The sequence below is a fragment of the Drosophila miranda genome, chromosome 3 (assembly GCF_003369915.1).
Source record: "Drosophila miranda strain MSH22 chromosome 3, D.miranda_PacBio2.1, whole genome shotgun sequence".
Taxonomy (NCBI): Eukaryota; Metazoa; Arthropoda; class Insecta; order Diptera; family Drosophilidae; genus Drosophila; species Drosophila miranda.
Window position 1 is genome coordinate 19,864,822 of NC_046676.1, and position 26,035 is coordinate 19,890,856.

The window sequence follows — 26,035 nt, forward strand, 5'->3', positions numbered from 1 at the left end:
AATCATTCCTCTTATAACATTTAATGAATGGCCCTAATCTGCATAGATCAATCTCTAGAGCGATATTGGGTATTATCTGTGTAGATTGATTCTTTCATTCCAGAGCATTGTAATGTGGTTTGGGATTCATGTTTGATGTTTTGTGGTTGGCAACGCTTCGAGCAATTTCCGTTTCAAACGTTTCCGTCGAGAAACAAACACACGCCAAACGCAAAATTAAGTTTCAAGTAAAATATATAGAGTATGTACAATGTAAGTTTAATGTGTAGGTATACTTAAAAATAAACCAGAAAAAGAAAACGTATTCATGTAAATGTATAGGTAGCATCGGAATTACACTATAGCTTACCCTGGGCAGCGGGGCGTCTTAAAGAGCGCCCAATCCCGCTCACATCCGCTTTTCACAGCCATTTTGTAAGCGGGAAAAACGTGCACATTACCTGGAATTTTGCTGGAAATTTGTTTCTTGATGGTGGAGTAGAGGATGGTTTGGAATCTGGGGATATGGGGATATGGGGAACTGGGGAGCTGGGGACGGATGGAGGAATGGTTGAACGAAAATCAACTTAAAATACAAAAATTTATTTCATTTTTGCATGTCACTTCGCCCAACCGATACCGTTGAGCGAAGCATACTTACCTGGGGGATACCTGATCTGATCCGGCTGAAGACGTGGCTCCGCTGCAGACTGCTGCCTGTGTCTCGTGCAGATGCCTAAAGCCGCAACTGTACCTCACCATCCACCGGATGGCTACAAGCTTTGTATCTGGCACTGACTTGACCTGCAACAGACAGCAGCATCTCGGTGATCCTCCCCCGCTGATTCATCTGGTGGTGGGGCAGTCCATTCAAAGTCTTCGACGCCGTTGACTGATTACACTTTTGCACTTGACTTTTCAAAGGTTGGGGTTTAGGGTTTGGGGTTTGGTTTGGTTTTTACAAGGAATGCGCGACTATGCGAAACTCTGTTCTCTCTGTGAAGGCCACAGGGAACGTTTGCGCATAGCTGGAGAATACGGATGGATACCGGAGAGGAGGAGGCGGAAGCGCGGAGAAGCGTGATAGGAACGCGCCCGGGCTTTGGAGCGTGATCCCCAAAGCGTGATCGGAAAAGCTTACAGACTAGCATAAAAACTAAATACAAATTCATATGGAAAATAAACAGAAAGAAAAAAAGTCCCGTCAACCAAAATAAAGCAAAATATATATGTAGTAATATATATAGGTACTAAAATACAATTTAAAACTGCATGCGTATTTTGTTCATAAATATATGGGTATATAAAATTATAAAAAACATTGTGTAAAACATTAGCACGCGCTGAGAGTTCTTTGGGGGCAGAGGGACAATCAAAATATATGACACAATAATGTGGGCGAGAAATGATAATGTGTGGGCGTGGACATGGGCATGGTCATAGGCGTGGACGTGGACGTGGACGTAGCTGTGGCGTGTGCTGTTGTGTGTATTGATGCTTCAAAACAAGGCAAAAGCAATATATTGACAACAAACAAAAACTCGGTTAGTTTCAAAAACAAATTGCTGGAAGTGTGGCCAAACTTTTGACGCGCCTGTACTGGTTGGTCGGTGGAAAGCAGCGAGAGCTTATTGCTCTCTCTCTCTCTCGGTTCTCGTTGTTATTGCCAGAGCCCTGTTCTACACACATACAGGCACACATAGACAGCAACTTAGATGGAGAGAGCGATAGATAAGGCAAGATACGTTGGTAAAGGAGCAACGAGAACACATTGATCGCTCACATACACATGGGTACGCACACAGAGACACACACACACACACTCATACAGCAGTGGCACAGAAAAGTTTTCTCCTTAAAAGCTAACTTAAACTAATGAAGGAAATTTCATTTTCATCTGCCTACACAATTGAAGTGATTGTGTGTGTTTATCTGAGTGTGTAGCGTGTGTGTGTAGCGTGTGTGTGTTAATTAACTTTGCTCTGCAGCTGGCTTAATGTTTTCTCAGGGTGAAAAACGAGGGGCACGACAGAAGACAGAAGGAAGTAGGAAGTGGAGGAGGAAGAGAGAGATCGTGAGAGGGGCGACGAATATATTGGGTAAATAATAAAATTGTTTAAATAAATACAGTAAAGCAAATAAGGGTTAAACAAACAAACACCAATTCGGTAAATGATTACAATAAAAATTCAACAACAAATGATCGTACATACATATACAAATATAGATATATAATGGTAAAATGAACATGTGTTAAGATCTGTGGTGGTGGTGGTATTGTTGAGGGGATGTTTGGTTTTGGGGTTGTGGTTGGTGGTAGTATTGCAATCAAACATGTTTTTTTGTATTTTATGTGTGTTCATATTCGAGGGTGTGTGTGTTAATAAAAATAATCAATCGTTTTATAATATACACAAAATACTAGTCATACGAATTATGTGTGTGTGTGTGGGTGGGTATTTGTGTGTGTGTCGTAATTGAATAAATTATGGATTGTTAGGAAATCATAAATATATATAATAAAAGAAGAGTTTAAGTAATACTTTCAACTTGCACAAATTATTTGTTCTGGTTATTAATTATTCTGTTTTTCTATTTTTGGTGTTTTGTTCTTTTGCGGCGGGGAGAGCGATGGAGATGTTTGTTGCTCTGTCGCTCACCCCCTCGCAGATTGGATATTTTTTGGTAGTTTCTTTTATACTTTTCTTGTTGCTTGCTTTTTTGCGTCTAATTATGCGGAAAAAAAAAAATACACTACTTCTCTAATTCAAGGCTTTCTTTCGAACGTTTTCAAGAGCTTTTTTCGGAGCACGACTTTTGTGGCACAAACAATTCAATTGTCAAGTAAATATCATTGTATATGTATTATGTGTATATATAGAGGTATATATAGCTGGTTTGTGTGTGGAAATTGGAGTAATTGGAGTTGTGACCTTGAATGTGGATTCTCTTTTGAAATTTAAGCTCTCGTTGTTCTTGTTGTTGCTGTTGTCGTGCTCTCTGTCTTTTTTGATTCTCTTTTCTTTACTCATTGGCTAACGGTGTCTATGCTAGGCTTTGCTTTTTCATTTGTTTTGTTCGTAGCTCATTTCTTCTGGCTTGATATAGAGGCAGCAAAAACTCACCTTGTGGATCCCGTTGCTGTGCATCCTGTGCCATAAGTCCGAGTTCGTCCTGAGATCTGTCGTGTTGCCATGTTGCATATGCTGCAGGGAGGGGAGGGAGGAGAAGGAGGAATGTATCATTAGTATTGTGTATTAAAGCATCTCTCGCGAGAACTCACTTTGACTAGATCCTTCGCCACCCTGGCTGGTGCCGGCCGTCTGGTCCAGCTCCTCCATTGTCATATCCTCCTCGTCCAGTGTCAAGTCCTCAACATTCTCGTCATGCGTATCGTCATCGTATTCGGCCTTGGGTTCGATAACCATTTCTGAGCCCACGGACGACACGCTGTTGTCCTTGACCTTCTGTTTGTGATTGGACGATGACTTATCGACGACGGCTGTCAGTTGCTTGACCACGACACCAGTGTGCACGGCTCCAGCGGACGCACCAGCGCCTGAAGCCGCCGGAGTGACTCCCCCGGCAGCTGCGCTCGCCTCCTCCATATCATCGGCACCACCGACGTCGCCTTGGGCGCCTTGGCTCTGTGGTTGTACGTTCTCGGTGTTGATGGCATCGCTGGTCTGCTGCTGCAGCAGTTGTTGTTGCTGCTGGCCGGCTGCTGTCGCAGTGGCGGCGTGAGCTGGGGCGGCTGTCGATGATGTTAGTTTAGCGCTTTCAGTCTTTTTGGTAACGTTGGTGCTGGTCAATGGCTGCTGCTGGGTCGGGACTTGGCTGGTGCCGGCCACGTTGCTGCCGCCGCCGGACAGCTGGGTGCTGACCAGGGCGGAGACGGCGAGGCCTGCGCTTGTCTGTTGGAGGATAGACTGATTCGAGGCGGCGGCCTGCAGAACAGACGAGTTGGAGTTGTCGTGGACATCTGCGGGGAGGGACGATTGGTTAGATCAACCTGCCACTTACGGGGGAATTCCTTTTGCAACACTCACCGTTCTCCAGGCTGCGACGTCTGACTTTTCGGCGACGGCGCGACGGACTAGACGAGCCCTCGCGCGATCCGGACACATCCCCAGAGGTGTCCATTGCCCCGCCGGTGGCCAGGCGAGCGCGCTTTGTCTGTTCCAGTGTGTAGGCGCCGCTCATCTTGCCACCGCGATGATGCTGAGAGGACTCTGGCTTGGGGGCGGCCGCAGAGCTGCCACCGCCGGTGCGGTTGTCGGACAGACCCTTGATCTGCAGCGACTCGGCCGCCTTGAGAAGAGCGGCAAGCTGGTCCTGTGAGATGTTGACCTCGCCGCGGTACATGTAGTCCATCATGGCGCGGAGCTCCTGGTACTTGACATCCTTGAGTATGAAGATCGGGTGCTTGTCATACTGTTCTTGGAGTAAGGTCTGAAAATCGCGAGGAGGGAGGATGTCATTGTAGTCATTGTGTGCTCTCTGATAACGGTGGACAGGGAGTTTTCAATACTTACAGCAAAGTAGGGACTGCAGGCGGACAGAACCACCTTGTGGGCCTTGAGGAACTTGCCCTCGGCGGCGAGAGTGCAGTCGACTAGGGTCTCGTTTTCCAGCAGCGTGTCGAATACGCTGATCAGCGTGCTCTGGTGGTTGTTCCAGCGCAGGCAGAACTGCTGATCGTCGTCCATCTTGGGGCGGTATGTGGACACAGTTGATACGTGAAAGGAGGGTTCACAGCGGGGTGGTGGTGGGGCGGAGGTAGCCCACGTCCTGGACGTGGCCGGGCCGCGTTGTGCTCTCCTCTGGCCGCGCTTTTGTGCTACCGTTCTCGGGTGGATAAAGCAACCTAGTCGGTACAGTTATAGAAACAGTTAAAGTTGGGGAAACAGCTCTTCCTCCTCTTCCTCCGATGATGATCTTTTATCACTTATGCTGCAAGGAAAAAAAAACAGGAAAAAAAATTACAGTTAGTAAAATGCATATACTCTGAATATTGCAGATTATTCCGCGCCTCAAGGTCAAGTTCATGTTCATGTTAAAAATTTCAAAGCTAAAATGTCTGCCATCTCGTTTCCACAAGCCCACACATACGCACACATGTCTACACTTGCCTGGCAAGATTATTGTTATTTGCATTCCACATCATACAAATGCATACATTTGTACATATGCATGGATGTATGTATGAAAAAAAAAAGAAGAAAACACGCACACTAGAGCGCCCGCTTTGACGCCCAAACACACAACTGCAAATGCAATTTTTCGTGTTCCTTTTTCTTCTTGTTAATTTTTCAACTTTGCTCTTTCCCCCACAACGGAACTGGCGACTGGCTCTCTCTCGCTCTCTTTTTCTCTCCCTCTCGCAAAACGGCAAGCGACGCCAACTGAGAGCCTAACGGATTTGCGGCGATGTTACAGTTGCTGCTCCAGCTCCCGCCTTGTGCTAGTGTTGGAGATCGATGAATACGATAAACGACGACGAAGAGACTTCGTGACGACCGACAAAAAAAACCCCAGCATGAAGCATAAAGAAGGGAAGTTTCGCAGCAGGCAGCGCAGCTTTTGTCAAGTCGCGTCGCTGCAGGCACACGTACGTATGGTACGTATGGGAGTGTGTGACTGTGTGCGCGCTGAAAGGTTTTTTCTTCGTTGTGGAAAATTTCACAAGTAGACACACACATGCACACACCGTGCCAGACGAATATTTATGGTGGTTTTCATTTTCCACAAGCACGCACACACACAGGCATATTCCTGATAATTTTGAAAGTTAAAGTGTGGAGCAATCGCCACATTCTCGTCGTCCCCTGTTTCATTTTTTTTTTTTTATGGTGTGCATTTAAAAATAGAACATTTTTCATTAGAAGCGAGGCACACCAACACACTGGCACATAGATATGGACGGCTGGGAACATAAACCAATTTCACAATCGCTCCCCCCTTTGCTTGGAAAACGAGCAGCAGCATAGCATATACTCCACAGAATTTATCACGGGCACTTACTAAGTAAATAATTCGCACTAAAAGGTTTTTCTATTCCGCTTGCCGTTGAAGTGTTCGTGTATGTGTATGTAATTTAGTAGTGTGGCCAGCAACCGCACGCGTTGTTCGCGATCTGCCGCACAACGCAAGAAAAACCAAACAAAAACGGCGAGCAACCGAACGGTACTGAAACGACGACGCAAATGTAATGTGATGGCAACTGAGCAAGCGAACGTCGGCCCTCGGCGTCGCTGCCCTCGTTCGTTTTACGCTCTCTCTCTCTCTTCCTCACGGTCGGAACCAATGGCCGCCCAGCTAACGAAGTTGTTGCAGCCAGCCCGCGTGCGAGAGCGAGAGAGCGAACACGAGTGAGCGTCACTCTCCTTTGGGGGCACGTTATGAAATTGCCAGGCAGGCACGAGAGAGAGCAGAGCAGGTAGGCAGAGAAGAGCAGAGCAGAGAGACTGGACAAAAGGAGCCTTTACAAAAACTGCACTGCAGCAGCAATCGTGCCGAACGCGAGCAAAGAAAATATAACGGGAACTACACGAAACACTCACTCACGCACACACACACACTCACAGGTAGTGGCGAGACAATCGAGTTCGCCGCAAACAAGAGATTTTCGGCTGCGCTGTCTGATGAAGATGAGTGGTTTTTCAAAATGGAAGCGAAAATTATTTGCCAGATGGAGCAGCATCATTCCAACTCTCGTTCTTCTTTTTGCTTTTTTTTTGTTTTTATTGTTGTGCGTTCATTTCCTGCCGTAATTTAATCATCAGTTCTAAAGAAAAGAGCCAGCTGCAGCCCCAGAGAAGGGGGAGCGGCGAAGCGAATATAGAAATATCCAAATGGGAGAGAAAACCTAACTGTGCTCGTGCCAACATTCCAGCAACGAGCGCGACAGAGACGGCGCCACACATATATATGTACGTGTACAAATGTGCTACGTGACGCACTCACCAATTGAGGCTCCCTTTTCCACAGGCACATTTATGTATATGTATTTTGTTGGTTTTCAGTTTGTTTTTTTTTTTGCCAAAACGAAAAGGGAAGGGAATCATCCGATCCAGGCGAAAAACTAAAAAAAAAAACTAGAGAGAATCACCCCCAGCGCGTCAAGTACCGTTAGGCGTCGCATCATTTCATGGCAAGGGATCAGTTTTTCCACGAACTAAGGGTATACACATCAACTCCAGAAGGAGCGGAGCAGAGTGCAGGGCCTGCGCACTGGATATCGCCATGTGTTCAGTAGAGTAGAGTTCAGTTGCCAGGGCAGCAGCCGAAGTAGGCAGCAGGCTCTTACCCCAACCTTAATGATGCATTGGCTGGCTAGACATGGGCCAAGGGGTTTTCCTCTCTCTCCACACACACACACACACACACACACACACACACACACGCGCGCACGCACAAAGCAGAACTCGATACAAAAGGGGATTTAGTACACACACAAAGACAAGGGGACAGAGAGACAGTGACAGAGTAGGTAAAACTGGAGAGAGGGAGGGCGGGAATAGTAGGAGGAGAGGTGGAGGAGGCCGCAACAGCAGTCGCATGAAAAAGGATCTCTCTCGCTATCGCTCTCAGTCTCCGTCGCCGTCTCTCTTTCCCCTTGTGTCGGGCGCGCGCTCTTTGCACATTGCAAGGTTTTGTTTTTGCGCAGATGGTGGAGGATTATAAACGAACGAAAAAATGGGATCCTTGCGCCGTAATGGCGTCGTTGCTGCTGCTGAGAGAGTTGGAAGCGAGAGATGGTTCGGCTGTGCGTGTGTGCGTGTGTGTGTGTGTGTGTTTGCATGTGTCTGTGTGGAAAAAGTACAGTTGGGTCCAAGGCACGCATTTCTTTGGGGTTCATCTTTTTCTTAGTGAATGCGAGAGACCGGGAAAATGCGAGAATGGGGGATGGGAGATGGTGAAAACTGAGCTTGTGTTGAGGTCTACTATCAAACGATGTCCAAGTAACGGTTTGCGGAACATTGTTAGCGAAAATCTCAACTGGAGTTCAATCTTGCAACAGCATTCTGAATGTTGGGATATGGAAATTGCATCCTCAACACTTTTGTAATATGCTGCTGCCTGAAGGACGATGATGTTGATGATAAAACAAGGTCGGTTTCTTGTGCTGAGATCTACTATCAAACTACGTTCAAATTTCATTATACGAAACGTTGTTAGCGAAAAACTCAACTGAAGATATAATCTTGCAACCGCTATAATTACTATATGGAAATCTTATCCTCCATAAGTTTCGAGTAGCAAGTATTGCATTGGGTCTGAGAGTATCGAATGAGTCCTGAGAATACTGTGTTGAGATCTACTATCAAACTACGTTCAAATTTCATTATACGAAACGTTGTTAGCGAAAAACTCAACTGCATTTTTGGTGTTGCAACCGTTCTGTCGTATGGAAAGTGTACTAATTTCCATACTTTACGATGAACGAGATGCTGAATGGTGTATGTTGGCTGGAAATGTGAAGAGATCTACTATCAAACTATGCGCCAGTGTCCGCAGACGTCACGCAATGTTAGCGAAAAAATCTTCTATGATTAATCTAGGCAAACAGGAAGGCTTAGAGAACTCATTGAATCGGATTCAATGCCAACATGCTCGAGTGCCGAATGGAAATGCAAGGGTAGGGATGCGATGCGATATGATGATTGGATTAGATTGGATGGGATGGGATAGCGGATAATAAAAAGATGTCGGTCCGGTACGTCCCCCCCCCGCTTCTAAGCACGCGCCAGACGGCAACCCCGAAAACTGGTTTTGGTCCCTTCGGAGCGGAGCGGGAGAGGGAACACGAAAAAGGGTCCAAAAAAAGTCTAGCTCAGCATTTTTGGGGTTGCAATCATCCCCTAAGCAACTGCAGCGCAACGGATGTCGTTCCTGGGTCTGGGTCTGGCCTGCCCGATCCCCCCTCCTACAAACCATCCCTCTTTGGGCGGGCAGATGTTGGATCAGGAGCCACAACTGTCGTCCTTTTTGCCACAGGAAGTGCCTTAAAAGGCTGGAAATTGGAAACAGCAAGGCCCCATGGGGTTTCGCTCCCTCTCTCGCTCTCTCTCTCTCTCTCTCCCTATCTTTATGTGAGTGAAAAGTCTGGCGGCTCGAGTGTGATTTCAATATGAATGCCCCTCCGGGCACCGTCGCCTGCGCCTGCGCCTGGCCTGTTCCCTGCCTGGTTTTTCTGTGTTCTTAAAAAGTCAAAAGAAAAACCGGTTCTGCAGAACAGAAGAACTGTGCCATTTCGAAAAACGGCGACGCTGGGCGGACAGCGACGGCGACGGCAGGCGGGTGGTGGTTGGTGGTTGGAGTCGAGTAAAGTCGGTCCCCGATCGCATTGAGTTGTTGGCAGAGAAAACCAGTTTGAGGAACTCATTTCACATCGGAGCCAGAAAAATCACCATGACACAGACACAGAGACGGACGGACACTCACACCGATGCAGAAAATCAAATTTAAAATGGAAATAACTGAAATGGGAAGGCGGCGAAAGAGAAAGAGGGGCACCAGTAGCAGCAGCAGCAGCAGCAGCAGAAGGCGACTGGCACTGGGGCTGGGTCTGGCCAAGAACGAAATATAAAACTTCCCCCACAAGATTTGCATAAAGTGGAATCTTTTTTTTTTTTAGCTCGTTCCAATCTCCGTCTCTGTAGCTGTATCTGTGCGAGAGGTGTGCCTCTGTGTGAGTGCGTGCGAGACATAAAATTTGTATATTTACGACGTAAAAATAAACCGCCGCAGATCCGATAGTCGATGGTGTGCTGTGCGGTGGTGGGGCGACTGTGGCTGGCTGTGGCTCTGCCGGCGCAGGCACTGACTTTCAATAATTTAATTTCTGGCATTTTAGAATAGCAACAACAACAACAGACGAAACCCAGAACATAACTCCCATCCCTCTCCACAGCCAAGGCCCCCACCAATAGGCACCGACAACCCACGTAGGCGTCGCGCGCGTCTGTCCCTCATTTGTTTATTTTTACACCCTTTCTGCTTTTCGCCATTCGATCGAGAGAAGGGGGAGAGGGTCGAAGAGCATATCCACTGATGGATGGAAGTTGTACGTAGAAGAAATATAAATATTAGCGAGGGACCGTCATACAGTCATACATTATATTGGATTCTATTAAGTTTCCCTCACTATCTTTCTGGGATTTTCAACAATGTATTTATAAGTTGTCATTGAAAGTGTATCGAACATTCCGTTTCTCTCATTTTCATCTTTTCCCTGTCCGCTTCGTTCTGGTGTTTCGGTTGCCTGGCCGCAGAAAATGTCGTTTTTGCCATTAAAGCAGCGAAAAGCGAAGCAAAACAGCCATAAGCTGAGCCGCCACAAAACTTGTTTTTCGAAAAGGCATCCACAAAGTGAATGTTAAGGGCTTTGTTGGACCTGTGTGTCAGACAGAGACAGAGTGAGAGAGAAGTCGGTTCGGTCTTGGGTGGAGGCTATATATCTATTGGAAGCCAAATTTGGTCCGCTGAAAATTTGCTTCGCTGATGAGAGGTCGGTCGGTCGGTCTTCATTTTGGTTGTGTTGTTGTTCGCTTTTTGGGCATACTATTGTAATTTAATGTGGGTTCTGATCTGAAGCTGAAGGTTTTTCCACACTGAACGGATGTCAAAACAATACTTTTGGCTTGTCTAAACTCACGCAACAAATACTTAGGGATAGGAAAGGCAATAACACATCAAATGGAAGCTTTTTCGGGAAGGGAAGGTGTACTAATGTTCATGGCAGTTTCGGCACCGCACCACCTTCCAAGTGAAAGTGATTTTATCACGCACCACACCACCCGAAAGGCCAGAGACAGCGCGGTAATCAACAATAACAAAAAGTGAAACACAAAAGTTCAACGAACTTTTTCGCTAATGGCATCGGCGGCGGCGCAAAAAGCGAAAATATAATAAAAACTAACAAAAAGTAAAGGCTGAACACAGAGCCCAAAGAGCAGGTGACGATAACGGGCCGCAAAAAGTCTTCTTATTACGGTTTACTATACTAATAATAATAGTAGCAAAGAATCAAGAATAAAGCAAAATATCGGATAGGAGAATTGTGCTGGCTAAGGCACGCGTGTGTGTAGGTCAGTGTAGGGTGCGAAGCCCACTCGCAAGGTCATTTCATCTCGTCTCATTTCGGTGGGCTCTGTGGGGGCATACATATTGCTGAATCTGCAGAGGCCAAGATCAGATCGGATCACGATGAGGAGAATGCAGCAGAGCAGGAAAACTAGTAAACAGAGAAGTGATGAGAAAAACATTGGCAGCTTTTCGGGGGATTTTGCGGTTTTCTTTGCGATTTCTACACTTGTTGCGCAAAAAAGCTCTTTGCTCTTCAGCGTTTTTTGTTTTTTTATGGGTCTCGCATTTTGTTATTATTCTGCACATGTGCGTGGAATGTAAACAAATGAAACTTTTACAAAGCTGCAAAGCCATGTGAAGTTTGGCAACGTTGCGCGCACCTTCTAACGGAGCAATGGCAGCCAACATGGCGGACGGCAAGGCAGAAATCGCGCGCGCGAGACGACGAAAATATGAAAAATGAAAATGTAAACGTGTCTGTAGAGCACAAAACAATAAAACAACAAAAACAAAAAAAAAAAGCGAAGCAAAAGAAGTGTAGCACAAAGTGGAAACCAAAATATGTGGCGAACAGGCAGGCACAGGGAGAGAGAGTGAGGAGAAGAGACAGAGCGCCAACTTGGCGCGTCTGTGCATGTGTATGAGTACGTGTGTTTGTGTGAAAAGTGCAGAGAGAAAATTTCACGCTTTTTTTCTCGAACAAACATAAAACGAAAAGCAAACGAAGTCGGGCCCCGAACACCGAAAGCCACAGAGTGAGAGGAAGTAAGAGTAAGAGAGAGAGAGAGAGAGCTCACCGCGACGTCGCAGCATTGAACAAAATATTTTATGTGTAGAGGGGTCTCTGTCTCTGCCGCTACCTCTGCTTCTGTCTGACAAAGGGGGGAAAACCAAGATGGCGGCCACACATAGAGCTAGAAATGTGGAAAACGTGCTCTACTTGGGAGTCGAGTCTGAATATTTTCCGTTTATTTGTGGACCTACACGGTGCATTTGAAAGAGCTTTTGTTCAACTGTCACACTGCTGAGCGCGTATGGCACTCTGTTTTCCGCAGTTAATTAGAAAAAGCTTATGTAACGCACACACTCTCTCACACAGCTAGCTGCACTCTCTCTCTCGCAGTGAAACATTTTCTCACTGCAACACTTGACCTCATTTGCATGGAAAGCGAGCGAGTACGTACGTATGTGCGTGCGTCTGTGTTCATGAAAATTAATGAAAATTGCCCGTCATTTACTTCAAAATGCATACAAAGCGATGGCCAAAAGCTCTGCCCTGCTTGTGGAAAAGCTTTCCCCCCTAGTAAAATCGATATTAACCAGCAGCAGACATTGGAAATATCGATTTGATATGCAAAAAAAAATCCCTCACCCGAACACACACACACACACACATTGATAGATGCTTTGGACACAGATTAGAAAGTACAGTTCTAGGCAGTGCATTTTCGCATTTTGTCATATCAGAAGTAATATTGTTAATTATACACACCGAAATAGAATCACAGGCAGCACGTAGTCGTCGATTTATGAAACTTTGCACATATACAATTTAGGTGTTGATTTTCCAAGAAGTGCACACACACACACGACGGAAAAAAAAAGCAATAAAATCGAATTTATTTTTATTAAAACGAGCCAAGTTCTGGTTTCCGCAGTACGTGTTGTATATGTAAGTATGTGAGCTCATATGTATTTTCCTTGCTGCTGCTGCGGAGTAGGCAGAGCAGAGCAGAGAGGAAGAGTAGAGCCACACCGCACAACAGGAATTGTGAACGCGCGGAGTGGAAGTGACGGAGTGATGTGAGCTAACAGAAAGTGTTTGCCTCTAACCTGAGCAGAGCGTTCAAAACCCGAACACGAAACCGAAGCGAGAGAGCCAGAGCGAAAGAAAAAGCAAGAGAGAACAGAGTTCGAAAAATGAGTCGTCGTGTATGTGTGCGAGAGAGGGTATTTTGTATGCGGGCCGCGCGCGCCCATCGTTTCCAACGCCAAAAAGAAGCACTTACACTGGCTCTAATCTGTGCGAGTCGATTGAGTCGAGCTTGAAAGCATTAATTAGCATCTGGAACGATGCTGGGAATATTGATTATCTGCAGGGGCTTTGTGGCACGGCACCACACAGTTCCCATGTAGTAGGTCGGTAGGTTGGCAACTCTGTTCTATGTGAAGCCATAATGTTCGCCAGCCAAACCCGAATGTTGCAAACTACCGTTGCCGAACGAGCACTCTTTCTCTCTCTCTCTCTCTCTATCTCTCCCTATCGTTGTGTGTGCATCGTACATCCTAATGTATATGTGAGGTGCATTTTCTACTAAAAAGTGCAAATTATATGATGGAAATGTGGGGACTTTTTATGATCGCTGGCTGGTTTATTTTGGGCTTTCAGAATGACTTCATCGGTGTAAAATTATGCGCCATAACCTTTAACGGTTTACCGTTTAGCGCACTCGTGCGAAATTCTACAGGTCTAACCGTACTAATTGATCGAACGGTGATAGTTTGGGTGGGGGAAATTATGCTCACTCACCTGCTTTTTCACTGGAAAGCCTTCGTCCCGTCTCCCTCTTTGGCACAGAACAGGCCGAGCATCACGTAGGAGCGATTTCCTTGCACACTTTTTCCACTCTCCTCTCACGCTATATCCTACGAGAAGGAGACGCACACACGAACGCGTTTCAAAAAAATAATTATCTCGGTCTTGTCTCTATTTAATTATTGTACAACAAATTATATTTATGCATTTCCACTCGAAGCACAGAAAAAAATCTAAGCAAACTGCAAACGAAACTGTCGCTCTGTTTTTCTTTATTTTTTGTGTATTATTTTATGTAATGCGCGCTGTATGGAAAATTAGAAACAGTGTTTTGGGGAGTGGGAGGTAACAGTGAACAATAACGACCGAACGAACGAACGGAGCAACGACAACGATTTTATTCCTGAGAGTGCCGTTGGTTAATGAATTTGCTGCAAAAAGGTATTGTGCGAGCAGCGAGAATAGAAGTCGAAAAAGCTACACACACACACATCGAAATACTTATCTATATGTGTATGTGCGACACGAAGTTTCTGCTTTGTTGTTCCTTCTGGCGGCGCTGCATTCGAAAAACCGAAGATCGTTCGGGCGCTAGAACAAGTGAGCGAACGCGAGTCGCACATGTATGGGAGAGCATGAGAGAGAGAGAGAGAGTGTGTGTGAGTGAGAGGGAGCGATGACGATACAGTTGATTGCTTTTTGCAACTGTTCTCGAGTATGGGAGGGGGTGGGGGATGTGGAAGAAGGAAGTATTGCTAAATGAAAAAGCAAAGAAAATGCTTCGGGGCCTAGTATATTTTGTGTGTCGGTTCTCGTGGGGGATGGGTTCATATTTATGTATAGGTGTGTATATGGGGGAAATATGTATGGAGTTCTATTGACACGAAATATAATGCAAACAGATCGGATCATAGTCTTATGTACATACATATGTATTCACTATATGCTACATGAGTTTTTCTTGCAAAACTAAACCAAAAAATGCTCAATAGTTTCCATAGAATTCTCTTTTGTCTACGGAAAATGTTTAGGTACATAAGAACATGGCATTTTGTGTGGTTATGGAGCCGTTTATTACCTGATTAGGGAGATATAATTTTCTACGGTAAAAATATTAACTATACTTTGGGTCCCAATGTACAAATCGGTGTTTCCAACAAAGTGGTTGAAGAAGATATCAATTAAATGCTGAGATACGAAACAAAAGAATGTGATATTAGAGAAGGAGGTGCTTATTAGTTAATAAATATTTTTAGCAGGCCAGTTAAAATTCCAACGAGGGGTAGGTGGTATTTGTGTAGAAAGGTGTCAGGAGGAAATACCAAACTTTCTGTTTATAGCTCCCATATTTTTTGCATATCACACGAAGCTGGAAGCTGTTTGTTTCTGCCAATTGCTACTTTCTAATGGAATCTTTGATGAACAATACATGGATACATTTCTATAAATCTTTCCCCAATTTTTTTCTCTTTTCTTGCATTAGCAATTGCCAAAACTTGATTTTGATGCTTAAATATACATAAATGATTACTTGTTTCTTGACTTGAAAACAAAACAAAAAACAAAAATGCATGACATAGGACTTTGCCGCGCCGCAGATTAAATACCCTTTTCTAGTTCAAAGACCAGCAATGGAAATAGTTACGATATTAATGTATTTTTTCTTTAATTCTAACCATAATTTAATAAATGTTAAATCATTTTAAAATTAATTTGCAGCAGTAAATCGATTAGCATGCTCATCAAGTAAGGCATTTCTTTCGTGCGGTACAAAACGATTCCAAACGAAGAGTAGACTTTTGCAAGTGTATAAAAACAATGACAGCGCACAGCATGAGAGAGAGAGAGAGAGAGAGAGAAAGATACCAATTACACACTCACACACACACACAAATGGAACCGCAGGAACAGCAGCAACAACAAGCGACTGCTGCGGCTGGCTTTGTCGTCGTCGCCCGCGCAGCAGCTTAAAAAAAGCTGCGCTCAAAGAAATTAACAATAAAAGTTGGAAATTTTTGTTCCTTTTCTTTTTCTGGTTGGCATGACGAAGAAAATATTCGCTGAGGGTAAGAAGAAGAGAACAAGAGTTCCAAAAACTCGTTTGGCATTCGACATTTATACGTACAAATGTATGTATGCACATACATACATATACATGTGTATGTATATTTTTGGCAACACTTCTACGCTGTGGCGTTTTTGTTGTTGGACAGACAAAGTGAAAATTTATGCCGCACCCCGCTCACTCGAGACAGACAAACAGGCGAACGAACGAACGAGCGAACGAACGGACGGACAGCAACAATGTTGAGTGGAGTGGAGTCTCCAGGCCGTGATTTCACGCAGCACACACACACAACACACATTCCAATCCAATCCATTTCAAACCCGCCAACAACAAATAAACAAAAGTCAATATGTAATTGTATTTTAATACCCGGTCCTCGTGGAGTCGAGGAGAGTGCCAGTGGCTAGAGTCTAGTAACTAGAGCATCAAACAACGGGTCAATCGATATAGCCAGCCAATCTCCTTCTTCCTTTCAATTGAAAATCTAAGCCGTCGTTCTAATCATGGGTATCTTTTAGTCGCAATATAGTCCAAATCTTCTATTTTTGTATTATTTTTTTTTCAAAAATTTTCGTCGACAACTTCGCTGGCTTTCGTGCGTGCAGCATTTTTTGTGGTTTTTCTTTCCACACACTTCATTTCGTATTCGTGCTCGCCTATGTTGTGTGTGTGTGTGTGTGGCTTCTTGCTATTTTTGATTTCCATTATATTATGCTTTTGCGCCGCTTTTTCACATCTCCCATTCCAGCCCCGTCCCGTCCCTTTCCTTTTCCCAATTCCTATTCTGATTTCTGAGCTTCGTTTTCATTCGAACTCGAACCAGAATTAGCATGTGTGCTCGCGCTCTCTCTCTCTCTCTCTCTCTCTCTCTCTGTTGACTTCTCTCCCTATGCATGTGTTCGTGCGTGCTTTGAGTGATTGATGGTCTCTGCGCTGCGCTGCTCGGAGAATGCTCGTTCGCTCACAATCTTCCGCTCCCCGGCCGACAGCTTCCCCCTTTCCGAGAAGGGAAATATTGAGGCTGCCAAAAATATTTGTTGTTAATGGAACTTTCTGGTTTTCTTTTGCTTGGCAAATTTATGCTTATTTCTCTTCTTTTGATTCTTTTCTTCTCATTACTTTTTGGGTCAATAAGAGTAGAGCCAGAGAGAGCGATGACAAGAGAGCCGAGGCTGTTGGTCCGGGTGAAAGGAAGGCGGACCAGACCAGACCGGACCGGACCGAAACCGACAGCTCCCTCACCATCCATCCGCCTCAGCTTTCCCATTTTCGTAATCAGCATCATCGGGGTGCCAACTGCGCACATTTCCACTTCCGATCCGCCCAGGATTATCGATTTTCCCTACCCTACCACCCAGAAAGAAACACGGCGGACAGTTACATTACGAGCAGCAATCAAGGACGACAGGCCGTCAGGGGGTGGGTGGTCGGGCGTCGGGTGTCGGGCATCGGGCATCGGGCGTTGGGCGTCTGGCAACGGCAGCCAAGCATGATCCCCTCTGCTCTGCGCCTGTTAACCGCATTTGCAACCCTCCTCCTCCTCATCCTCCTCCACCTTCCATGCCGAATATGCCGTTGGTGCTGGTCCCTTTTCTGTTTAGGGGGGTTGTTGGACAAAGAGCTTTTATGTGTATGCCGTGTGCACATGCTGCTGACAAGGACAGAGACCAACCCTAAAGCGGGGAGCGATGGCACTCCATTCGGATCACAAGCACTCGACGACGGCGGGTGGTAGGGTAGGGTGCGAGGGTGGTCGGTCGGTTGGTCCCCTTTGCCCTCCCTGTCTTGTGTGGGGTGGAAACTTTCACATGGAGATCCTGCTGCCGCCGCAAGGGTTGCTGGCGGGACAAAATCCCCCCATTTTGCTGCCCCGAAAACAAAGCGTCAGCTGCGTTTTGCCGATCCCACAGGGGACTTGGACTTGGCGCAAAAAAAAAGGAGTAGAGTTGCATTTAACCCCTAAAAAAAAGTTCAACAAACCCCGCGAATTGGATACAGAAAGGTAGGGAGGGGTCCTTGTCCTGTCCTGAGGTTGCATGCATCCTGGATTTTTCCTACCCCCAAAGCAGGAGCAGGGAAACACAACAGCTGCAGATCCAACGACCAAAACCACCCCTAGCAAAGCGAGCAGAGCAGCGATGCGATCGTTGCATGCTTCTCCGATCAGCTTGATCGATCCATTCCACCCTTGGGTACACACACACACACACACACACTCTCGTATGCTGTGGCAGGCGGCCGCCCAGTTCCAGCCGCCACTCAACTCCATTAAATTCAATTGACAAAAGGAAATGAACATGAACATGCAAAAAAAAAGAGAATAAATGTATTATACAGCCACACACACACACACGCACACACACAACGTACAAAAACGAAACGGAACACACGAAAAACAGATTAATGGAGAACAGAGCAGGCAACGCGCTCGTGAGGGGCGCATAAAAATGGGAAAATTCAAGGTACCCGCCCGAATGGAGAGGGGGGCCAGGGCAGAGCAGATCGCCGGCGGGAGCCAACGCAGCACATCTGCTCTTCTGGGCTGTGAATATGTACATATGTACATGCATATAGGCTGTATAGGTTCTATAGAAATTGTGGCCATGTTGCCAGCGCGCTGGCTTTGCATTTCCAATTTACATTTGTATGCATGTGCAGCAGCAGCGGCGGCGGCAGCAGCAGTCGACGAGCCGACAGCAGTATCAAGAAGCAGAGCGAAAAAGCAAACTGAAACCAAACCGCAAACAAGGCGACGGCGAATTCGTTTTGATCAGGAATGATCGACCATGCAGGTACCCTACACTGGTAGAGACTTGATTGGCGTTTGTATCCTTTGCACATCTAAAATGGCTTGTATTCGTCCCCAAAACTAGGGATACCCATTACACACTTTATCATAGGTCTGATACACCCAGAGATTTTCACTTCGCGCAGGGTATTTCGAGACGACTTCAAGGTTAGCCATGCCCCCCGAGAGCGAGTAGAGTTGGCGTCCGTCCCACGCACTCTGCTGACGTCGCAGTCGCAGTACGCGTCACTCTGGAACTTTGGCTGCTTCCTTTTTGATTTTCTTTGCCAGCTTCTCCTTCTTCCACCTCATTGTATATACATACATATGTATGTATCTATAGTGCATATGGGACGAGTATGCATGTAAATGAGTTTCAGCACAATATATAAAAATAAACATTTTTTTTGTGCTTGCATTTTTTGTTTTCCCCCTTGTCTTGTGCAATTTCTGTGCTAAATTTAAACGCAAAAAAGGAATTTTTATGGAACAGCTGTATTCGCCTTCAAAAAAAAAAAAGAAGAAGAGGAGAAAGAAGTAGAAACAAAAGACAATTGACCGAAACGCGGTATAAACCACAAGAACATCAACGATATTTAGGGATCCACACAGAAATATTTAAAAAATTTAAATTAAAAAATTATGGAACACTCGTAGAAGTACGGTTCTGTACCTAAAGCTACTCGTAATGCCAGTTTAAATGGAGATTCTACATATGCATACCAATTGAGAACTTTTTCCAGAATTAAATGGACGGTTATACATTAATCTTTGATAGAAAAGAATTTTTGCATGGGTCTTTTGGACTTTGGATTGTTAGATATTAGTTGTACTCCAACTTCAGAAGGCTTAACCTCCATAGAACAATTCGTTTTTAGTTATTAGAATATTTAACTGGGTCTTGGGATGGGAATCTCAGCATACACCTTTTTTTCTAGAGTTTTGGATATTTATAATTTTTGTCAAGGTGTTTCCTCCTGAGGTTTTATTTCGTTATCCATAATTACCTTAAACAACTTTAATGTTTCAGCAATTTTCTGGCAGTTTAAAACTCAACAATTGTTAGAAAAACGTTACGGTTTTTTTTTAAATATAATATGTTTTATGTGCGTGTCCTTAAACCTTAAAATATATTTAATTGAAATCTAAAAATATTACACTCATAAGACTAGTGCTTTCTCATTTAAGGGGTTCCACATATATGGCTAGAATTGTAGTAGACAAATTCAGTAAATTCCATTTTTAGGGTGCGGCCTACATACACAGATTTTCACTCTGCCTGTTGTTTGCCAGCTTCAGCAATGGAAAAAAAAAATGTTGCCAAAAAAAAAAACCCCAAAAAGCCAAACGAGTTTTGGGAGTCTTTGGATCTTCCACCTTTCCAACTCGACAAATATTTTCTTCGCTCCGTCATGCCAAAAGCAGAAAACCCAAATTTTCAACTTTTATTTCTGTTAATTTCTTGATATTCGGAATTTCTCAGATTTCGATGATCTTCGGCTGCGCGGGCGTCGACGTCGACGACGACGTCTTTTAAGTAGAAGCTGCTTTGGAGAATGGAAATCGACCTGAAATTGTTTTGAGATGATAAATATAATTCTGGGTTCATCTGGAACGTGAAATAGTACATTTTTGTATATCTTTGAAGTGAAAGATAATGATAAATTCAATTATTTTCAGGCTTAAAATAAAGATTATAATTGAATGATGAAGAAAAAATTAGAATTTAATATAATAACAAATATATTATTTTTATTATATAAAATACGAGTAGTTTCGGATCGTCGTCGTCGCCCAATACTTTATTCCTATCGACGGGAGCTAGCGAAGCGAGTGGGCAGGGGTCACGCTTCTAGTATCTCTCTATTTTTCTGGGTCGCCCGAAATTGTATTTTTATTGATAATAAGTACACGGTAATTCCTAAAAAATCGAGGTCCATCAAGTGTTTTTTTTTGTTGTTGCTTTCGAAACTGTCATCCGTGTAATGTTTTTAAATCTAGTTATTACTACAGTAGTGAAATTTGAGACATTTTATTTTCCGCACTTAAATTCTTGATAAATCGGAGACAAGCGAAGCGAATGTGCAAGGGGCTTGCCCGGTAGTATAAAAGTGATGAGGATAACAAAATATTTTATGATGTGAAGATGGTTATGGAGATGTGAGAGGTTAAGTACGTGATACTAATTATTATAATAATGAAACAGGACATAAAGGGGATCATGAAAAGACCAGATTAAGTTGATCGAGGAACTGGCAAACTCCATGGAAATAAATTCAGTAGCAGAGATGCTTATAAGTATGTATTTTCCAGCCAAATCCAATGATTAAAATTTCATTATATTATGGCGATGGAGAAATAGGAGCATTCATTGGGGAATACATGAAAACAGAAAAGAGATCATAAAGAGTGACTAGAAAACTCCAAGGAAGTACATAAAGGAGAAAAGACGAATCAAACCATGAACTTAAGGTTTATTTTCCATCTATAGATATATATCTTTATCTGTAGTGATCGATATAGGTTTAACCTTCTAGATTCTTCGTGTTTTGGACAGCAACGACAAGGTCTTGATTGTGCCAACTTCTATGTCTACCAAGTCTGTAATTGTTTTGTCTGCCTTTCTAAACGATCAGTATGGTTTATTTTTTGGGATTGTGGGAGCTATGGCATGAATCATCACCATTTGGGAAGTACATACGATACTCTAGAGCTGCTGCAGGCTCCGGTTTCTGCGGCTGTTTGGGGTAATGTTTCATATAATGTTTATAATGTGCAGGCAGAACCTCAAGAAGCGCAATTATAGTTTCCGAATTATGACTGGCTGCTCTTTACCGAGACACGACGACACGGCAAATCGTAAGCAGTTATTTTTATACCCCCCACAAGCCGAAAATCAAGTTTTTTTTTTTTTTTTTGCAATTGCCAAAGCCAACAAAGAGGCTGGAGGCAGCCGCAGCAAAAAAAAGAAACAAACAAAGTGCGGAATAAAAGTTAATTACATATAAAAAAGATTTATACACACATAGAAAGTTGCATGCAAACAAAAAAAACAAAAAAGCAAACCAAAAACCCAAAAAAAAAACAGAAAAAAACAATGTTCAAAAATGATTTTGATGTTGGGGCCGTTCGCTTGCACGGGAGAGCTTTTGACGATCCCATGGTCAGATAGGCACACAAACAGCGAGACATACATACAGAGGTGTACCTACATGTATGGAGATGGGTGTGGGCGCCTGACTGACTGACTGACTCGCCCCGAGGGCGCATCAGCGAAAAGTAATGCTTTGAAATGGCATACACGGACAGACAATAAAGTAAATTTCACGTTGTGTCAGCTTCAGCTTCAGCTCCAGCGTCAGCCCACAACAACAACAACAACGATGGTGAAACCCTAAGCGAAACAATCGAGGTATATTCAAAGCAAGGTAAAGACGCGTCCCTAGGTGCATAAAGGGCAGCGGAGGCTGCCTTTCCCTCTGCCTAATATACCCTGCGCAAAGTTTTGGTTTTGTTCGAGTCGCGGGGTCGGTTCGGTCCACTGATGATGATCCCCGACGACGCCGACACACACACACACAGAGAATTTCCACCCCAAAAACACAGACAGACACAGAGTTCGGTTCGCCGTGGGGTGGCGTTGGGTTGGCCCTGCTGGAGCGGTGGCGGCGACATCGATTGAGTCGGCAACTAAGCTTCAGGGCCAAAGTACAACAAAGCAAACTAAGGCTGAAAACTACCCTAATAACGTTAAATGAGAACGCCCCGTTCCCGTTTTCGTCAACATTCCACACACAAAGGCAGCAACAGAAACAGAAACAGAAACTGAAACAAGCGGAGCCCAGATCGAGCGGTTGGGTATGGGTGGGCAGGGGGTGGGGTAGTTGGTAGGTGGTAGTGCCAGGCAACGCAAAAGGGATAGACAGATGCATACACAATCCTCTCTGGGTGGGGTGGGAGTGCACTGAACAGAGAGCATGAGATCCGCACGAGCCAGCCTCGTGCCAGAGAGAGGCGAGACAGACAGGCCGACCCGACACAACGCCAGAGCGAGAGAGGGAGAGCGCGAGAGAGCGCACGGGAAAGCGCCATGAAGTATGTTTGGTTTTTCGTCTTTTGCCTCACGTCTTGTGCTTATTTACTGTTGCCAGGTGAGCTTTGGCCATCCATGAGAGAGGGAGAGTGAGAGAGAGGGGGAGGCAGGCAGGAGCGAAGGACCCTTGCTTGAACCAACTGTGAAACGAAGCTTAATTTGCCGCTGCAATTAAATTTAATTAACAATTATAAATTGCAAACTGTGGACAACTCTTCACTCAGCTGAGCATTATGTCATAGACAAGGTGAGCCAGCCAGCCATCGCTGTGGGAGAGCTCTACACACACACACAATCCAGGTAGAGAGTGGGGGGGCTGCATGACGCATCTTGGCCTTGGAACTGCAGATTTTTGATTTTCGAGCTGTGGAACTTTTATGGCAATCGAGAGATTAGTAATCTTTGGGGGGGCCAGTGCCCTCCTCGATCTCTCGCCGATATTCAAAGTCTTGCTGCCTGTCAACGCATACCGCAACACGCTTAAGGGCGGTGCAAGTTGTTAAAAATCCAGCACCTGTCGTTTCCCGCACATCAAACGTACAATATATGTACATAATAGCCCGCATACAGTAGTCGCTCGGAAGTTGGAACCCTTGGCCTTGTGATTTGTTTCCCTCTTCCAACAACAACATACACAGTCCTTCAGTAGAATCTAGCAACAAAATAGACCATCTTTGGGGAACTACTTATGAAAAATCATCACCGAAAACGATATCACAGGATATTCTTTAGAGGAGAAGTACTAGATTCTCGATATTTCCTATTTGGCGACTACTGTGCGTGTACATGTGTGTGTGCATGCACTTCTAGAGTCTAGTTCGTCAGTGGGAGTGGGCTAGGCATCCATTGAAGGGCTTCGTTGTGAAATACACGTCAATAAAACCTGCAACTAGAATGGGATAGAGATAGCTAATGGCAGTACATACATACATATATCTATATGTACAGGTATGCAGGTGCATACATACATACATACATACATATATCCACGCGTATGTCGGTATGGCATGCATGTAAGAAAAGTTCTAGGGCAGGTTTCCTTTTTGCTTTTTTTTTGTTTTTGCAAAAACATAAGATAATGGCTGCGAAGAGAGAGAGAGAGAGAGAGAGAGAAAAAGCGAGTGGGGGGCGGAACACTGATAAATCTAATGTCTGTCAGCTTGTCATGTGAACTGAACCGCTGTTCAGGGCCTGCAATTTTTATGCACTTATGACACGAAATTGCTGTGCATACACACACACACAAAGAGTAGAACAAGCACACTCATAAAAGCTTTTCGACTCCCTCTCTGGCCGGGTGGGGGGGGGGGCGGGCCTGCACTGAAGGGAGTGCGGCGGGTGTGCTTGGGGGGGATTGAGTGCATGCGCACTATTCAAGAAATGCAATGCACTTGTCGCCCAGCACGCGCACTAACACACACACACCAACATCACACACACACACTCACACACTCATAAAATCTGCCCACAAACTTACATAAACTTTTCTATCGAGAGAGAGAAAAAAACGAAAACCACCTTCCAATGACGTCAATCACTCTGTATATGGTGCCTTTCGTTAACTTTTTTCCGCTTCAACTTTTTCTCATGCTGAATTTGAAGTTTTCTTTGCCTTGGGAGGGTCCACCAGGAATGCAAATCTGGATGGATCTGCGCTAACGGGATTTATCGCAACGGCACAGAACTTCCTGAGACTTTCAGGCCTGGTGGCGCCATCTGTTGGTCCGACTTTCATTAAACAGAACAGTGGAGCGAAGGGAAGGGTAGGGAAGGGAAGAGGACAGGGCAGCAGCGCGCACTGACCTTAATATGCATTAATTGCACCAGCTGCCAGTGGGGAGGGGGTGGGGTGTGGGAGAACCCATCTAATGCTGGCACCCTCTCATTGCTGCCTTTTGCGCTCTGCTCTCCATCTCTCCGCCTGCGCTCGCTCTCTTCTCTCGCTTTATCTCTTGGGCTTTGCATTAGGCGCTTTTTTTTTTGGAGCAAAGCAGCGCGCTCCCTCCAATTTCGATCCCAAAAACTAATGGGAACGAGGCGCCGACGACACGAACATAGCCGAGTGGGCGACGTCAGCATCGCTGCTGCTGCTGGCGTTGTGTTTTGTTCTGCCGGTGGGGGGGGGAGGGATCTTTTGTGTGTTTCTTTTTTTTTGTGCCTCTCTGAATGGGTGGTGGGTGGAGTCTGGAACGAAATGAAGAGGAAGAGGAAGTTTTCATAGATATGTATGTTGAAGTGTGCCTATTATTTCGACCTCAAGTGTGGAGCTACACCCACGGCACCTCGTGACACGACAAGGTTGAATGCGCCACCAACATTAAATCCTCCCTAATTTCTCACACATATACATACATATGCATGTTTCGTTTCCACATCAATTCCCGAAACGACCTCGGGGGTGCACGGACTCGATTCCCTCCCCCGCTGGCTCTCCGGTGGGTGACCATCCCGATTCGATCGATTTTTCCGAGTGCATGGCAGCTAATGGGAGCTTAATGGCATCAGCATTGGGGCGATCATGCTGGAAATTATGATGGAAAAACTCGATTGGGGGGGGGGGGGGGGTCTGTGGTTGTTTTTGTGGAGCCACTACTAGAACATGCAATTATTTTAATGTATTCGGCCTTGGGGCTCATGAATGTCAATTAGCTTGCATTTGAGCGACTGACTCCGGCGGGGCACGTAACGTAAGCCCGCTTTTACCCCAATCCACGCATCCGAAATGTATGTAAATGTATCTATGTATCTTTCGCTTTGTGAAAACCGTAAAGCAGTCGTTTTGTATGCGCGATCGATGGATAGGCGTTCAGTCGAGCGGTTTTTTTTTGGTTTTGTTTATGGTGTCACCCGCCAATTACTCCCTCCCACTTCCGCACCCACACCCACGCCCACCCGCCCACTCACTTGCGCATTCAGCCAGGGGAAAAACTGCAACTTATTTGAATGGTTTCGCCTTCATTATGCAAATGCCGACTTTGGTCGCGAATATTTATTTCCTAATTATAAATACATAAAGATAACTTAGCTGGAGACTTTGGCTGTCACACACACACGCACACATTTGGGGATTTGGACACTTTTTAGGTGCGAAATGCGGTTAAAAGAACATTTATTTTGATCAGCATTGCTTTGAAGAGCATTTGAATTCGAAAATGAACCGCCAAACTATCGATTACGCGACACCAATCGAAAGTGTCATACTAGTCTGATTTTGTAGGTGGCGCTGTCTGCCTGGGCACGGTCTGGCAGCACTAGCCCTACCTTTTTTTATCATATATCATGCGAAATTGCATGCAAGTGTGAGCGAGACAAACAGTGTCATAAATGGAAGGCAAAAGAGAAATGATAAAGCGTTGCCACCTCGGACAAGTCTCGACATAAATGCTTGATTTATAATCGTGTTTGATTAACTAAAAATGTGTTCAAGTGAAACATTAACTCTTAACGAGGCAATAAATCAATTAAAATACGTTTAGAAAT

General features: G+C 44.9%; 1 protein-coding gene across 24 annotated transcripts in view; it reads right to left on the reverse strand.

The window, feature by feature from the left end:
* The window catches only part of LOC108158134 (longitudinals lacking protein, isoforms N/O/W/X/Y), a 61,367-nt gene extending 47,355 nt beyond the window's left edge, over positions 1-14,012 (reverse strand). For 15 of the 24 annotated variants that reach the window (XM_017290323.2, XM_033391304.1, XM_033391302.1 and 12 more), the window contains exons 1-4: positions 4,515-4,688; positions 4,029-4,431; positions 3,263-3,961; positions 3,105-3,185 (exon numbers count right to left, since the gene is read on the reverse strand). In XM_017290323.2, coding sequence (XP_017145812.1) covers positions 3,105-3,185; positions 3,263-3,961; positions 4,029-4,431; positions 4,515-4,688 — 1,357 coding nt within the window. Of the gene's footprint in view, positions 1-3,104; positions 3,186-3,262; positions 3,962-4,028; positions 4,432-4,514; positions 4,933-6,003; positions 6,189-12,562; positions 12,888-13,600 lie in introns of those variants that run through there. The other 9 variants (XM_017290334.2, XM_017290329.2, XM_033391303.1 and 6 more) reach the window with 6 other exon arrangements.
* Positions 14,013-26,035: the final 12,023 nt, after the last annotated feature.